Genomic DNA, 16,831 nt, shown 5'->3' with positions numbered 1-16,831 from the left:
TTGCTTGAGCCTCCTTTAATTCATCATTATGTTTGCTAGATGCAGTAACAATGTTGATAATGAAAAATAAATTGGAGAAGAATTAATGAACAGAATCTATTTCTCTAGAAGCTGCAACTAAAGCAAGTTGAAGCCTATGAGCCAAACAATGAATGTAATAGGCATATGGACATTCATGACAGATTAAAACTTGCAAGCCATTCCATTCAAAGATGACTAATTCATATATATATATATATATATATATATATATCAACTCTCATAATCTAAACTAAAATTGTAAAAATTTAGGGGGGGGGCCAATTTTATTTTACACACATATTTACATATTATGAATTAAAATTCTCAAAACTTAGGGGGGGCCATGGCCCCCCTCTGCCCCCCTTGGCTCCATCATTGATTAATAATGACAAACTTGATTGTAACATTGATTTATTAGTGAAAAGAGCTCAAAGAAACGTTAAAACGATCAAGATTAATATAGTCGCTGGCCAAGAATTGGTTTCTGGTCCAAAAACTTGCATTACATGTTCCCAAATACTCTAATTGGATGACAAATTTTGAGACAATGTGAGCCTCTATTACGCAATTAATATTTCAAAATTACACGCTAAATTTTTCTCCCCTTTTTTTTTTTTTGCGTCTTAGTTGACAGTATGTTGGATCATCACTCTCTATATGGAGTAATGATGTGACAATATTTTAATAAATAAATACTAACTTCTCTTTAATGTAACTTTTAATGCTCCAATTTCACCTTATATACTTCCTACAGAAATCAGTATGATAGAATGTCAATCTCAATCAACTAATTAAGAATAGCCAACGAAACACAACGAGAAGAACATTATTTTTCAAAAGACCTCCGAGATGGCCACTAGTTGCCAAAAAATTGCCAAAATTACTTACTATGTGCTCCAAGTTTAAATTACAAAACTTTAGTTTCTCCGTCTCTCTAAACTAATCTAAGTTAGAAGAATTGTTGCATTGAACTGTAAATTAAATTGCCCACACTTCCTCTACTGTCTGTGGAATTACGCTGAACTCCTTAAATTTTCATGCCATATTATAAATGCGTTCCCTAATAGGATCGAACTATGGATCACATCAGGAATACTCTATTCTCGTTATGCAACATTGATAGGCATAAATTGCTATTATTAATTTTCATTTACTAGTAAAAAAGAAAATGTCAGAACTTGCACAATTCTTGAACAAAATTGTCATTGGAGTCCACTAGAATTCACTCAAGAAGGTGGAGCACATTGAGAGGATTGAAGGGATAGACATCAAGAAAGAAAATCAATTAAAGTTGAATTTTTCCTTTACAAAGACTTTTCATATGCGTATAAGGAAACTTAATCAAACTGTAAAATTTTCCTAAACTCAACTTTTCCAAAATCAAAACTTACATCATTCAAATTTGTGAAAAAAAATGATGTGGTATTGGACTTCCACATAGGAGTTGGTACACCAGTAATGAAAATGACGGTGAGATATATTGTTTCTCCCATACTTTCTTTGCCATCCTAATTCCACGCTTTGCAAGAAAGAACCAAATTTTGAATAGATAAAAAAAAAAAAGACAAAGGAAGAATAAAAAGAACCAGAAATTGATTAGATTAAAAAAAAAGGAAGAAGGAGAAGAAAGAACCAAAAATTTAATAGATAAAACAAAGAAGAAGAAGAAGAAGAAGAAGAAGAAGGAGAAAGAGACACATTATTGTACATATCCATGACATAGCCTCCTTACCAAATCTGTTGTCGTCTTCCCTAATATTAAAAGAAAGGAAAATTTGGCACGGCATTAGGGGGGGGGGGGGGGTTGAAGAAAGATTCCTCAAGTCAACAAATGCTAAGCTTTGTTTTATGGTTTATAAATCTACAGTTCTCAATCTTTATGAACATTGATTGGCCTCTCCTATCTCCGCTTGAAATTATATATGTGATTTCCCTAATCCAACTGCATGTTATATCCTAAGCCTTCCCACTCCCAGTAATGTCTTCTTTTTTTTATTACAATGTACACATCTATGTATGAAGTTGGGGAAAGTGTTCCGTGTCAACAATTGAACACCAATCAATATCTCCATTTTTATCTTCTCTCTTTAGTGTTAATTGCGTTCTCAATCATTCATCTCTCTACATGACAATTTATTATCTCATTAGTGTTGGGGGCCTTCCTTATCATCTTTCTCAACTTCCAATCCATGCAAACAAATTTGGGCTAAGATTTTTGGTATTATAGCATTTCAAAATATTTAGTTAAATGAGGAACACTGAGTCAAGTATTAATATAACTCATCTCTAGGCGTTTCTTGCAACTCCCTAGAAGTTTCCCCATGGCCTTCAGTTGCAACCTTGGTCTTAGCTGCTTATCAATCATAAGCATGTAGAAACTTTAAGTAAAAATTAAAAAAAAAAAAAAATCTCTTCTCCTCAATTTTTGAAGAATCAACTTCTGGGCAAACAAATATAGCAAGATGACAAAGTTGCAATAATTGATGGCTTAAATTATATATTATCAATCTCCACGCTATAGACCATTCACCAAATTTGTCTGCGTCTCCACGTTATAACAAGGGATTAGGTTGGAAATGAGGAAAGATCTTTCCTGTGTAAGTTTCTACTATTTCCTTTTCTACGTACTTGGAATTGGTTCCTTGTTAAGTAATTTATGGATTAAACATAAAGGAGTGACTAGATACAACTATTCTGTGTCAACTGTCAAGGCCTTCATTCCCATTGCGTCCCTGTAGTTGTAGAGTAGGCGCGGATAAAATGCATGTTCTCCAGTCACGCCTCTATGCTTCCGGTAGGTAAAACTTTGCCAAAGCTTTTCAGCAAGCCATGAATGATGGCGCCATAAATGATAAATCCAACCATATGCCTCCTTCTAAGAAGCTGCATGATGAAATGGACAACATAAATAAATATGTTAATAAATTTCCACCAACTTCTCCACTTGCAATGATAAATTAATGTAATTTCTCAAATCTTTCACGTAATCCTTTGTTATTTTCCTTGTATGTGAGCAATTGGTTTGTTATTCATGAAGACTTATAATAGCTTAAAAAAATTACCAATTACCATTGTCCAATATGAAGAAAGGGGACCCATGTCCATGATAAACGCTTGCCAAGTACTCCTTCATTTTTATACATGGTAATTTTTTTTTTTAATTTTATGATTATACATGTCATATGGACTTGGACCTTTATTTTACATAAAAATTTACATGCACCTCTTCTTCAGATTCCGATTATGTGCGGAATTAATTATTTCTAACTCAATGTTTACAAAGACAAAAGAGATATGGAGATTGGATGTGGGATGAGGAAAGTTCACAGCATGATGTGTTAAAGCGTTCAATGTCTTTGCCGCCCATTTCCTGGAAATGTTCCTTAAGGAGCTTTCATTAAGTCATCAAAATGGCAATTAGGTATGATGTCGTCAAAATAATTTGGGAAAAAAAAAAGAACAGGAATATTAACAATCTCCAAGTAGGCTGTAAATTTTACAAAATTTGTAACCGGAACATGGGCTATTACTCATGAATTAAAGCAACTAATAATTTTATTGCTAAATAACTAAATAAAGCAACGTGCATCTTACTGAATAAAAGAGTGTTTTTTGATAAGTATAAATATACAGTCAAATATGCACAAATGATATATGTGCACATACTAGTGCCCTTATATGCACATCAGGGTTAATTTGTAATTTAGCTTGCAACAATTTTTTTTTTTATAATATATGAATGATAGCCCTTAACCTATTTATGAATTTTCACTCTTCTCATGCCCTTTTTCCAAATGTTCCCATAAAATTAAAGGGAAATAATTGGCTTAATTAATTTAGACAATCTAAATCCTGCGTTATAATAGTATAGCAAAGACAACAGTCCATATAAAAAATTATTCATGCCAACACTAGCAAAACTTGTCCAAATCCTGTGCTTTAAAAGCATAGCCAAAAAAAATCTATAAAAACAATCAATTATACCAACATTGTACCAAAAATATTAATCTTTTGACTTATTGGATGTGAACTGATAAGGGAGACCTTGACTTAGATATCGTAATGCTCAACTTTTTAAATCATTCATGGTGTCCTATTAGTTCAACTTTTATCATTGATTCCTCAATACTCAACAATCATACTCGTAGTAAATCAAAAGAAAAACAGAAAAAAAGTACATACCTTTGGCAGTCTCAAGATTTTCAGCCTCCTCAAGCTTGCTTGTAAAAATTTCAGGCACAGTGAGATCATATCCATCACAATTTTGTAATTTTCAGAGTTATTTCTTAGTTCACCAAGTACATAATTTCTTTACTTAGCACAGAAATCTGAGTACAATTGTTGGAGTCTTAATTCGATATTTTTGGAGTTGCTTCTTAGTAGTGAAAACTGACGAAAGTATTATACACTCTTTTGTGTATTGGCAGGGTCTCAGCGTCTTCAAGATAACTTGGCCTGAAAATTTTGGTTGTCCATGTTTGCAAGGTAAAAGGATATCATACTCCATCTTAATTTTGTACTATTGAAGTTTTTTCTCACTGCGTTCATGTTATATATAGCTTTTCGAGGCACAAAAATCATAGATTTCTTCCTTTTCTTTCAACATGGATTGCTCTCTTCATGCTGCTCGCATCCTTGGCATTTTTGGGCAAGAAAATTGTTGCAAACTTTTATCAACTTTTGGAGAAGATAAAATGTGAACAGAGGGTGTATATAGGCTGGATCTGGGCCATAATTAGCATATATATGTGTAGATATGTATATATATGTATGTATGTATTTATTTATTTATATATATTAGTTCAGCCATATTCTTATGTGTGTAAATTAACCTAGTCTCTCACATATGTTTGTGAATATATTAATTCAATCTCCCCCATTATCTTTTTTTTTTTTTTTGGATCGTTACAATTAGATCTTGTTGAATCTAAGTCAAAATCCAAGTTTTGGTGTCAATTTTATGATGCAAGTAAAAGGATAAATACAAAGATACATACTATGGGAACCAATGGTATTTAAGTTAAATTTGTCTCCATCCTAGAATTTAGTAATCGTAATTGACAATCTTTGAAAAGAGTGTACAGTATTTAATAGATTTTTTTTTTTTTGGATTTAAAAGTAGATGCAACTCTCTAGAGAGTTGCAATATACTTTTTGTTTCTTTGGATATATCTGTAGGTGTAATGGTTTGGATTCCTAACTTGTAGCCAGAGTTGCATCTTATGCTTTGCAGGTAGCCAAAGATTGGTTGATAGTCATCTTTGAACACTCCCGGAACTTCCTTCACGAGGGCCCGTTATCACGAACCCGCAAGGCCATTGGTGGTCTGCTCTGCTGTTAGTTCAACCTTTCCTCAACACTCAACAATCATTATACATAATCTTGGCAGAGTCTCAAGGTTTCAGGTATAATGAGATCATATCCATCTGAATTTTGTAACTTTTGGAGCTTTCTCATATTTATAATGGCTTTGCTTGGCACCAACATCTTGATTCAATTATAATTCATTCATCAAAACTCAACGATCCAGATCTTGGTGTTAGTCTTACAACAGAAATGTTTGCATAAAATTGTTAAAATTTTTATAATAGTCTTCTTGATGCACAACAGTAGTATCATTTTTTACCATGCTTAATTGGGCGACTACATGTTTATGTGCTTTTCTTCCCTATCAAATGGGAAGGTATTAGCATCCTTTCTTTCAAGTTTTGAGACACTTTTTATCTTATTCTTCTTCCTCTTTCTTCTTTTTTTAAAAATAATATATTTGACACATTATTGTTATCCAGACACTTTATTAGGGTACAATTCCCGTTATCTATTTCATTTAAATTTTTTAATTTGATGCACTCAAAATTTAAAAATAGATAGAAAAGAAAAAAATTTACCTCTGAGAGACTAAAGAAGTGGGTTTTCATGCATATTCTGTAATTTTTTTGAGATATATTTTATTGATGAGATTTGAAATTTACATGGTTCTTCATATCACATTGATATGTCTCCACATATTGTAGTAAATATTGTATTTTTGCCAATGGGAAGAATCATAGATGAGCTTATAGTTGCATAAATTAATTGAGGAAGATTTTTCTTTTCCTACTTACCTATTGTGCTATGACTTTATTAAGCAACGTGCAGACCAAGTTTGATATATTCTGTGAGGCCTTTAATTGGACTATTTTGTCGTTTGCTATTTGTCGAATGAGACGCAATGAGTGGTGAGCAATTCGACATACACACCAATTGACCTAAAATTTATTTATCAAAAAAAATTTTAAAAAGTAATTAAGATACCATTTGCCACAAATAAGAAAAAGAAAAATTATATTAGTGAGAAGAAACATCATGTTGTACCTAAAAAATATAAAATTACTACTGTATACTTCATGAACATTTCATTCAGCGCAACAAAGTTGTATATGAGAAAAGTCTTTTTCATCTTTAACATTGATGATGCACATATTCAAAAATAAATGCAAAAAGAAACGTTGATTAAAAGTTGAGGATACCATTATGTAGAATCCAACATTAATCGGCTAATTGTTTAGTTTCCTCACCGAGTTCAAATTTGTCAAACTAAGTTTGGAAATGCCCTGTTTCAAAATTTTCCAATGGATTATTATGCTGCCTTTATTGAACAACGTTATTGGTAGATAACTGGAATTTTTAGAGATTCTGTTGTCACTTGATAGGTCACGGAGCTCACTGGAAAATTAATGGAGAAACTTGGGAATTTGGCATTCGACAAAGGAACGAAGTGGTACTATTTGGTTGATAATCTAAGGTCGCTCGAAACGAAGTTGCAAAGATTACGCAACAGGAAAACTGACTTCGAGTCGAAAGTGAAAGTTGCAGAAAGATCAGGTACTAAGAAAAGGAAAAGGGAGGTTGAGAATTGGTTTGATGAGGTAGCAAAAGTAGAGAATGAATTCGTTGCATTGAAAACGAGCATACAAGAGGGAGGATTTCTAGAAAATGCAATTAGCAGTGGGAAAAGAGTGGAGAAAATGGATGCAATTGTAGAGCAACTGATGGTGCAAAGTGCTAGTGATCATTTTGGTGAGCTTTGCCTCGAGGCTTCTGAGAGCAGAGGTGAGCCACGAGAGACAACAGAATTATTTGGAGAAATGTTTCGCAAAGGTCTGGAAACAATCACGGCATGGTTGGACACCAATGAGATCTTAAGGATTGGGATCTGGGGGATGGGTGGCGTGGGTAAGACTACATTGGCGGAACACATCCATAATCACCTCCTTAAGAATACTCAATCCTTAAGGGTTTATTGGGTTTCTGTCTCCCAAGCTTTTACCATCAAAGGGCTGCAAGGTGACGTTGCTAAACGCTTAGGGCTTGATCTGTCACATGAGGAAGATGAAAAAGTGAGGGCACGTAAGTTGCGTGACACATTTGAGAAATGGGAGGAAATGGTAGTGCTCATATTGGATGATGTTTGGGAAGACTTTGGTTTAGACAGCTTGGGGATTGATGCAAGAAATTGCAGACTGATTTTGACTACACGCTCAGAAGAAGTGTGCAACCGGATGCAATGCCATCCCTTTGAGTTGAAAACTTTGGACACAGAGGAAGCTTGGGGTTTGTTCGAGCGTACACTTGGCAGCGAGACCGTGCTTGATGGAGATTTGGAACGTATTGCCAAGTCCATCACGGAAAGGTGTGGTGGTTTGCCTCTTGGTATTGTCGTAATGGCTGGGAGCATGAGAGGTGTGACCGACATCCATGAGTGGAGAAATGCATTGGTAGACTTGAATAGAGTAGAGCACGGTAAGATGGAAGAAAAGGTGTTTCCCATCTTGGAATGGAGTTTCAAACGCTTGAAAGAATGTGAAAGGAATTGCTTCTTGTATTGCTGTCTTTATCCGGAAGATAGTGATATAGAAAGAAAGGAACTAATAGACCTCTTTATTTGGGCAGAGCTGATGTCAAAACGGGAATCATGGTCAGAAGAATTTGATCAAGGTCACACAATATTAAACAAACTGATTAGAGTTTGCTTGCTGGAAAAAACTAAAGATTTCAAAGGGGATGACTGTGTGAAGATGCATGATTTGGTCAGAGATATGGCATTAAGGATCACAACGCATGGAAACTCCAAACCAGAGAGCAGCAGAGATGATGTACCACGATTCTTGGTGAAAAGCTTAGGACAGGAAGATTCAAAAGTAACAACACTGGAACAAGATGAGTGGACAGAAGATCTCCGTGCAGTTTCCTTCTATTCACAAAATTCCAAAGGAATAGAAATTCCACCAGCCTGGTCACCAAATTGTCCTAAGCTCTCAACCTTGCTTCTTTCTTGGGTTTCCATAAAAGAAATCCCAGATTCATTCTTTCGGCACATGTGTGGACTTAAAGTTTTGAATCTATCTGAGTCCCAAGGTATAACAGAGCTGCCTGATTCTGTTTCAAACTTGGTGAATCTCACTGCTTTGATTTTGGGGCATTGTGACGGCCTCCGATTTGTGCCACCACTGGGAAAGCTCAAGCAATTGAGGGATTTGGACCTATCCAACACTGAGATTGAGGATTTACCTGAAGGCTGGGAGTCGCTGGTTAACCTCGAAAGGCTTAACTTGGATGACTGTTGCGCTATAAGACAAAAGATAATACCAAAAGGGACATTTTCCCAATTTCACCGTCTTCAACGGCTATTATTGCCACCCTATGGTAGCGTCCAAGTTAATGATCCAGAAGTGTTGAACCAATTAGAAAGTTTTAAAGGATATTTGTCTTTTACAAACTTTTATAAAATTACTCAGTGGCCAAAATACTATCAAGTTTATATCTGCGACATCTTAACTAATGTTTATCCGTTTTATGAGGTTGAAGCTTATGGGGACCAGAAAGAACTGCATTTCCATCAGTGTAAGCTTGGTAGAGGATCAAACGATCTGCCAGATGATATGGAAAGTCTGATAATCGAGGATTGTGAGGGCATGGGCATTAGGTGCTTGTCAGATGCTTTTAGGAATTTTATAAATTTAAGCCACTTATCTGATTTGTATATTATGGATTTGGTTGGAATAGAGTTCCTCTGCCAATTGTCCTCTGCTTCTCCACGTGATCAGTTGGAACTCTCTAGTCCACTCTGTGATCTCGAAGAGCTACGCCTCTCCGGGTTGCCAAATCTGGTTGGTCTTTTTTACGGAGAATCAGAACCATCATATTTGCTTCCAGCTGGCACCTTTTCTTCCCTCAGAGAATTGAGGATTTTTGGATGTCACAACATGAAGCAGCTATTCACAGTGCAGCTGCTGCAGAACCTTCAAAATCTTGAAACATTAAGAGTTGATGGTTGTGAAGGACTGGAGGAGATAGCAGCAGATGGCAATGGAGTAGGACAAGGAGGAGGAGAAGGCATCCAATTGACTTCAAGTGGAGCCACCGCCACTGTCACCCTTCCGAAATTACGGAGGTTGCGTCTGACTAGGCTGCCACAACTGAAGAACGTTTGCAAGGCAGCCATGATCTGCGATTCAATTGAGAAGATTAAAATATTTGATTGTCCAAAGGTAAAGAGGCTGCCTTTGTTTCTTCCTACCATCAATGGACTACCATCTCCTCCCAGCACTCTTAGTAAAATCAGGGGAGATAAAGAATGGTGGGAATCGTTAGAGTGGGACTATCCTACTGCCAAAAATGCCTTTGACCCATATTTTACCACGGAGCATCAGACCGATGATGACCACCTGTTTGATCAAAATCCTGACTGGTTCTCGCGTAAGTATTTACTCCCCTTCCTCTAATGTTACCAAGTATCCCGTTCTTTGAGCTTCCCAAAATGATCTGCTTCCCAACTAGCATAGAATTTTCTATTGCTTGGGAACCATTATTAACTCTTTCAGTATTAAGCTCAAGTTTTTCTTTGCCGACTACCTTTCTTGCAATGCAGAACTGCTAACACACTTCTTCAATTAATTTACGTAATTTACTACGCATAATGTTCTTTGTCTTTTTTATTCTTTCCAATGGGAATAAGGATTTAAGTGGCTTTTTTTTTCTCCAGAGAGTGAGAATTTGAATCCAATGTTGAGTTCGCCTGTTTGATCAAAATCCTAACTGGTTCTCATGTATGTGTTTTCTCCCTTTCTTTGAGCTTTTTCCCCAAAATGGATTTAAGTACTTTATTTTCTCTCTTTCTTTCTTCTTATTTATTTTTGTGTTTAATGTCATTATCAATTTGTTCCTTGAATGCCTTGATTTCTAAGTTCTTTTCTTTTTACATTTATTTTTATAATGTTGAATGTTCTCTGTCTTTACCCTTTTTCCGGAGAGAATCAAGTTTTCCTCCACCGACTACCTGCCGAACGGGGCCCTGTGGGGTGATCTATCCCACATCGCTTGGGGAGGGGTTTGGGTGTCGATAGATAAGTCTCCTGGGGCTTTTCAAGAGTTGCCGGCTTTTGAGGATGTTCCTGGAATTTAGGTTTGTTTGTCGCATTTAAAAGTCCTTTGTGACCGAAAAAAGACAGATCACTCATTCTCGGGGTACTTGGGGGGTGTTTATCTCTTAGCAGCAGCGGCCCTATGGGGTGATCTATCCCACATCGCTTGGGGAGGGGTTTGGGTGTCGATAAATAAGTCTCCTGGGGCTCTTCAAGAGTTACCGGCTTTTGAGGATGTTCCTGGGATTTAGGTTTGTTTGTCGCATTTAGAAGTCCTTTGTGACCGAAAAAAGACTACCTGCCGAACTACCAACTGCATCCTTTTCTTATACTCATTGATATTATCTACTGCACATAGATTTTTAATACTTTTTTATTTTTCTTATTTCTATAAATTTAAATATTTTATTTTCTATCTCTTTCTTTCTTCTTGTTCATTTTTGAATTCAGTGTCTTTATTAATTTATTCTATGAATGAGCTAATCTCTATGTTCTTTTTCTTTTTTCATTTCCTGCTCTTGAAGGTTGTCTTGCTTTCCCCTTATCTAAAGAGGCTTTCGAAACAAAGCTACTGGGAATATGTGTTTGCAAATGTTTAAATTCGAAATTTCATACTGAGAGCCACAATAAATTGGAAGGAAGTAGAATTGCAGAGCAATTTAGATGATTGCACTTGCGTTGGTGCCATGGATGAATTTGATTTGTGTTTCTGGGTATACTGATTAAGTGTTGTTTGTCAATATTTCTCAGGTTAATCTAGCTATTCTAGGTAGCCACAAAATTGCTGTTGCAAGAGAGATGATGTTCCAAAAAGAAGTGTTAAATGAAGCCTTGTATACCAATACCAAATTTCCTTCCAATACCTGCTTCTTCCTTAGCTGCATTATAGTTGCTGCTTCTCATCATGTTTAGCTTTCTATTCCTAATTTGATGATGTTTTTCCCGTACTTGATTGTAACTGGAGCCGTGCTACAGTTTTTTTTTTTCATGACTATTCCTTGAATATCAACAAAGCTGTTTTGGGGTATTATGCCAAAATTTTTAGTCACATTGTGCTCCAAGAATGCGATTTCTCTCTATCAATTTAAACCTTTCTGTGCATGTACTTTTTCCTGATTTCCACTTCAAGCAATTATATCTCGAGTTCCACTGATATTTCTTTAGCTAAATCCTTTTGATTAGGGTTAGGATTGTATATGCATGTTTAAGAAGTATCAGAATAACATACGAATCCCTTCTAGAGTCAAGCATCTACATTTAGAATAAATGAAAAAAAATGCTGTTACATCACTTCTCTGCATGACTCGAGCCTCTTATGTCTGACTTCTTTGGGAGCAATTATCTATGAACTGATCAAACTTGTTTGGAATGATTTTTTTTTTTTTTTGCGGAAAAAGTGTATTAAAAAAACAAATGGACTTTTGTCTTGCAAGAGCCATGCAGTTGTATATGTCATCTGATATGGTATCGACTTTTATTGTGAAAAGTCAGAGTATGCTTATGAAAAAGTCTGATATCTTATAGATCAAAACATAAAGAGAAAGATAAATGTTATATATGACATCGGGCCATCTGTTCAAACTTTTACCTTTCGAGTCAACTGGTGAAGGAAATGAGTTCTCAGCTTTAAGGGAGGAAGAAAATCCCATAAGTAATATTCGGAAAAGTAACCTAAATTCATATATTTGAAGAGATATGAAGGAATGCGGACCTTGAGATGAGATTCATGAGAAGTCCTTCAGCTTTATATGACAGAGGTTGTACACATTGCTGGATATGTTAGCACTCTGCAACTTCATACCAAGCAAGGAAGCACAGTTTACTGCTTGCAAGTTAGTAATAAAGCTTTGCTCTTGCGAGACATATAACTCTCCGTGGCATTGGAGCAAGATGTTTCATTATTCACTTGATCACCACATTCTTCAGGAATTTCAGTAATATCCAGAAATACCAGTGGGCAGGCTAATAATAGAGTTGGATGACAATAAGATGAAGACACTCTTACTTTAGGTGAATTATCATAGTTTATCATGCAAATCATATAGATGCAAGGTGCATTTCTTATTGTTTTTCCTAGTTGCCTTTGTTTAAGCGACAGCTAGAAAGTCCTCTGAGTATTCTATTTGCAAAACACGGATTAAGCTTACTGGCAAGCCATCGAAGCACGATATTGGAAGTCCTTTATAATGCCTGATTCATCAGGCAAGATAAGATTGTTACTCAATGTTTTCATACTAAAATTGCTGAAAGATAGTTTTTTAACTGCAGCTGATATGGAGTTCTGGCAAATTCTGTTGCAGCGCTCTATAGTGGTATCGACATCATCGTATGTATCTAGAAGTTTTGATGAAGCCGGAATGCTATCAACCTTATGAACATGTACAATAAGGCAGAGATTGCTTGGACCTGTTGAGCATATCATGCTGTGATTCTTATTGGTACCTTAACTTTCCAGGATCTTTTCAACATCTGAAATTAATGACTAGCATGTGTTTCATTTAATGCAAGCATTCCAGTATAGTTGCTTGACTGTCCCAGGAGAACTATACGGCTGGCCTCATATTGAGGACAATAAACCACATTTGCAAGATATGGAGCTAGGGAAGACCAGCAATCAGTGCTATCACACTCAATGTAATTTCAGCCCAGGAAAAGTTCAACATACAATGCCTTGAAAAATCAAACACACAATCAATCAGCAATTAATAACATCCTCTTACCTAGGTGAACATGGAGACTAAAGCAACTTGAAGACTAGAAAGATTTTTTTGGATGAATGAATGTCATTGAAACTCAGCTATGCTTCTGCTATTCCATCAAATTTTCGTCAATCACAAGACTTGATACAATCAGTTCAGATGCCACTCTGTTTCAGAAATCTAATGTTTTATGTAACAGTGCGCAAGCCCTATGATATTGCTAAGAAATGGTAAAACCTTACCTTCATGAAAGACCACTTATTCTTAGTTTGAATTTTATTTCAGGTTTCTAACGTGCCACAGATATGTTGAACTGAAATTCCATAAGTGGTGGGCTATCTTGGTCAAAAAGAGGGCCTTGTTAAGTTAACTGAGAACTGGAGTCGCCGGCCATTTTTCTTACTAACTACTTTTATTGTAGTAAGAGTTAAAATACATGACCAATACATTCAAGAACTAAAATCCTTGTATTGAAGCAGAGAACTATAAACCATGTAAAGAAAAAGTGAACATTTTTGTGACTGAAAACATATTTATATACATATATAGCTCCAGGGGCGGGCTATGCCTCACCAGTGAATTTGGAAATTGTGCAATTTTCCCTGAATAAGTTGTCATTTTGAGTTATTCACATAGTGCTTCTGTTATAATATTTCGTTCCTCTAGTTCCAATGAAAAGTACAAAGTTGCTTACCTCCCAGAATCATATTTGAGGCAAAATAATTACCCGCTCTAATTGTTTAGAGCAATATAGAATGTATTTTAATAATGAGAAAACGTCTCACAATTTCTGCATCACAGACATGTTGAGATAAATGGTAAAAGTCAAAAATAAAATAAAATGAGTCGGTAAATGTCAAATTTTAAAAAGAATAAATTGTTTATGTATTATTATTATATATATGAGCTGATGTAGATGCATGACACTTAATCTAGTTTCAAATTTGAAATTCAATTTTTGTATACATGACTTACAACTATATTTGCTAGTGTAAAAAATTCTCTATAGTACATCAAAACTTAACTTAAAAAAAAATAATTCAAACAATCATTATCTCTACACCAACCCCACAAAATCTATATATTCTAGTCCCCCAAGTCCATAACTTTCTCAAGAAATAGAGAACTTTGTCAAGTCCATAACTGTGTCATACTAAAATTTGTCAAGAAAGAGAGAACTTATCGGGCAAGAAGAATGATAGTTATTTTATACGCGATTGTATGTGATAAGTTGTAATTTTATCATTTATTTTATTATTAATTTCCCCTATTATCTGACATAATATGGATTAATTGCTAGATTCTACTCACTTTTGATATTTTGCATTTATTTCAGGAAGTAGAACGAAAATATGATAATAAGTGCCAATTTAACAAGAAAATAGCTCAAATAACAGAGCTTATCCCAGGGGTATTATTGACAAAGAAAGACTTTTATCCATTTTGATAATTTCAAAAGGAGAGAGCAGGGCAGAGGCTTCTATTTTACTGGGGGCTGGAGCGCCGCACAGGTCTTCGGTCTTCTTCTCCCTCCCCGGAAGGAGGCCGCCGCAATTGAGGAGGACAACATTCTTTAGTTTTAGTTGGATTTTTTTCTTCTTAGTTTTAGAGTAGGATTTCTCCGGATACGGGTATGTCAGGGCAATCAGGAGTTGACTTTTCCTACCTTGTCTTTGAGCAATTTGGCTTCCTTCGTATGGCACACAAAGCAAGAATAATCAATCACCTCCTGTCGCCTGCTTTTCTCGTTAATTAAAGCGAATTGAATTCTCCCGATTCCCAAGACTATGGCCGCTACTCACGCTTCAATTTCGTATGGCTTTTTCTTATCAAACATGAACTAATTTTCTCACTCTAGTCAAGGAACAACGGAGGTTTCGATTCGCCTAAAAATTATGAAATCGATTTAATTTTATCCTTTTTTTTTATTTATTGGTATTCGTATATCCCTTAATTGCTATGCTTATGGTTATTTAATTAATTGATTATCTTGGATCCGGATACTTAATTAATTTGGTAACCTATTATCAATTAGGGCATTAAATTCGTTATTGTTTAATTACCTTGAAATAGTGACAACTGGCATGATTGGATTTGTGTCAGGGGGATACGTGGGCTAATCTGAAATAACCCTGGTAATGTGTTATTTGGTTAGAATAGGGCTCCTCTAATACGTAAGGCAATTGGGAAATTAAATCTTACGGGCGTACTTAAAATTATTTCCTAATTAGAGCAGTGATTAATGGGCGTACATTAATCACCGACACAGTAAGGAGGGGTTGACTGCCATCGCTTGTTTGGTAGTTATAACCTATTTATTGATGAATAATTGGAATTGCCCTTACATCAATAATCAATTAGGTGAACCATTGTTGAAGTTATTTCTTGACTAGATTCTTAATTATCACTCATAGGTTTTAGTAAATTGTTATTTAATTTCTAGTTGGCTATTTTATTTTTATTATTTTACTTTTAGTTGAATTGTTTAAATTGTCACCCCTGATATAAAATACCCCCTTTGTTACTGTAGATTTGAAAAGAGACAAATACTTCCAGTCCCTGTGGATTCGACCCTATTCACCGCTATCTACAGAAATTACTTTTAGTTTGAGTAGGTTTTATTATTGCACAGGTTTCGACAACCTGTCAGTATGTGATAGAAACAAAGCAAAAGATAGTCTATCTCTTGTTTTTTTTTTAATATATATTCCCACATTATGTATACTTTATCATATGGACTCTCGTATTTTTTCAATCACTTTTTGTATTGAACCGTTCTAGCAATGAGATTTCCGATCCTCCGGAATTAAACACAACTCACAAAAAGTGGCAAATGGCAATTATAAGCATGTGTGATCACTTTACTGCGAAGTATGGTCACACGATATTCACGTGCTGATTAACTCGGATTTGTCGATTGCACTAGTAGACATTAGAGGAAATTGAACTGTATGACACAGCAGGAAATGCAAACAACCTTTAAATTAAACAAAAACCTTTCCTTTTTCCTTTTTTTTTCTCTTTTTAATGTTTAACATTTATCTTCATGTTTAGGATGCATAAAATTAGATGGTTGCTTGTAATTTCGACCCAGCCCTCAAAAGGAAAGAAGGTTTGCTTGTGCTTTAGTTTTTCCACATCCTTTTTTTTTATTTTTTACTCTTAAAGATTTGATGACTTGATCAAAAAACAAAAGTCAACAACAATTTGTCTACCAATAGACATAAAAATTACAGAAACCCAACTTATCAAGTAAAATGACGTGTCAAAATGGCACAAATTGGAATCATACTTAATTAAGTGAAATATTCAAGTTTGGTAGATTTTAGGGAAATCTCAAGTACTAAAGGCGTGGTCTTAGCCTCTGGGTTCTTGTATTCTAAGGATACGCCTTTGGTGGGACAGCATTACTAAGCCTCTCACTTAATGGCTTTTCTTATGGCTAGTTTGGGACTTTGGAGGACTGATGCCATTCTTTCAATAGGGAGCTCAGTAAAATGAGGTAATTTGGAATGATTGTAGTGTTACATGTAAAATTACATGATAAACGAGTAAGAAAAAGATGCCAATTTGTAAGGCCCGAAGACAACCAATGAGACAATTAACAAGAAAGCAAGGCTGCTTGGGAGTAGAAGAGATAATCAATTTAAAGAGCACAAACGTAACAGTAAGTAAATAAAAAGGAAGGAATTGCAAACCAATTAACCA

At 35.3% G+C, this 16,831-nt stretch overlaps 1 protein-coding gene across 8 annotated transcripts; it reads left to right on the top strand.

Moving 5' to 3' along the window:
• The first annotated feature begins 4,074 nt into the window (after positions 1-4,074).
• LOC113743731 (probable disease resistance protein At1g61300) lies at positions 4,075-13,003 on the top strand. 8 transcript variants are annotated; one of them, XM_072048728.1, is made up of 6 exons: positions 4,076-4,287; positions 4,449-4,506; positions 5,255-5,426; positions 6,714-9,759; positions 10,046-10,109; positions 12,693-13,003. In XM_072048728.1, the coding sequence occupies exons 4-5, from the start codon at positions 6,738-6,740 to the stop codon at positions 10,084-10,086; spliced, it is 3,063 nt and encodes a 1,020-aa protein (XP_071904829.1). In that variant the 5' UTR covers positions 4,076-4,287; positions 4,449-4,506; positions 5,255-5,426; positions 6,714-6,737; the 3' UTR covers positions 10,087-10,109; positions 12,693-13,003. The 8 variants fall into 8 exon arrangements, with proteins under 8 accessions (XP_071904828.1, XP_027127608.1, XP_071904829.1 ...); XM_072048729.1 differs by lacking the exon at positions 12,693-13,003 and adding an exon at positions 10,949-11,012; XM_027271809.2 differs by lacking the exon at positions 12,693-13,003 and adding an exon at positions 11,175-11,462 and having other exon boundaries at positions 4,077-4,287.
• Positions 13,004-16,831: the final 3,828 nt, after the last annotated feature.

The sequence above is a fragment of the Coffea arabica genome, chromosome 5e (genome assembly GCF_036785885.1).
Source record: "Coffea arabica cultivar ET-39 chromosome 5e, Coffea Arabica ET-39 HiFi, whole genome shotgun sequence".
Lineage (NCBI taxonomy): Eukaryota > Viridiplantae > Streptophyta > Magnoliopsida > Gentianales > Rubiaceae > Coffea > Coffea arabica.
Note: the sequence above shows the minus strand (reverse complement) of the source record. Positions and strands in the feature narration are given on the sequence as shown.

Excerpts from the sequence above, each read along its gene's own strand:
- LOC113743731 (XM_072048727.1), top strand. The coding sequence starts at position 6,738 with ATGGAGAAACTTGGGAATTTGGCATTCGACAAAGGAACGAAGTGGTAC. Across the intron at positions 9,760-10,948 it reads AAATCCTGACTGGTTCTCGC|GTTGTCTTGCTTTCCCCTTA; the intron begins GTAAGTATTTAC and ends CTGCTCTTGAAG.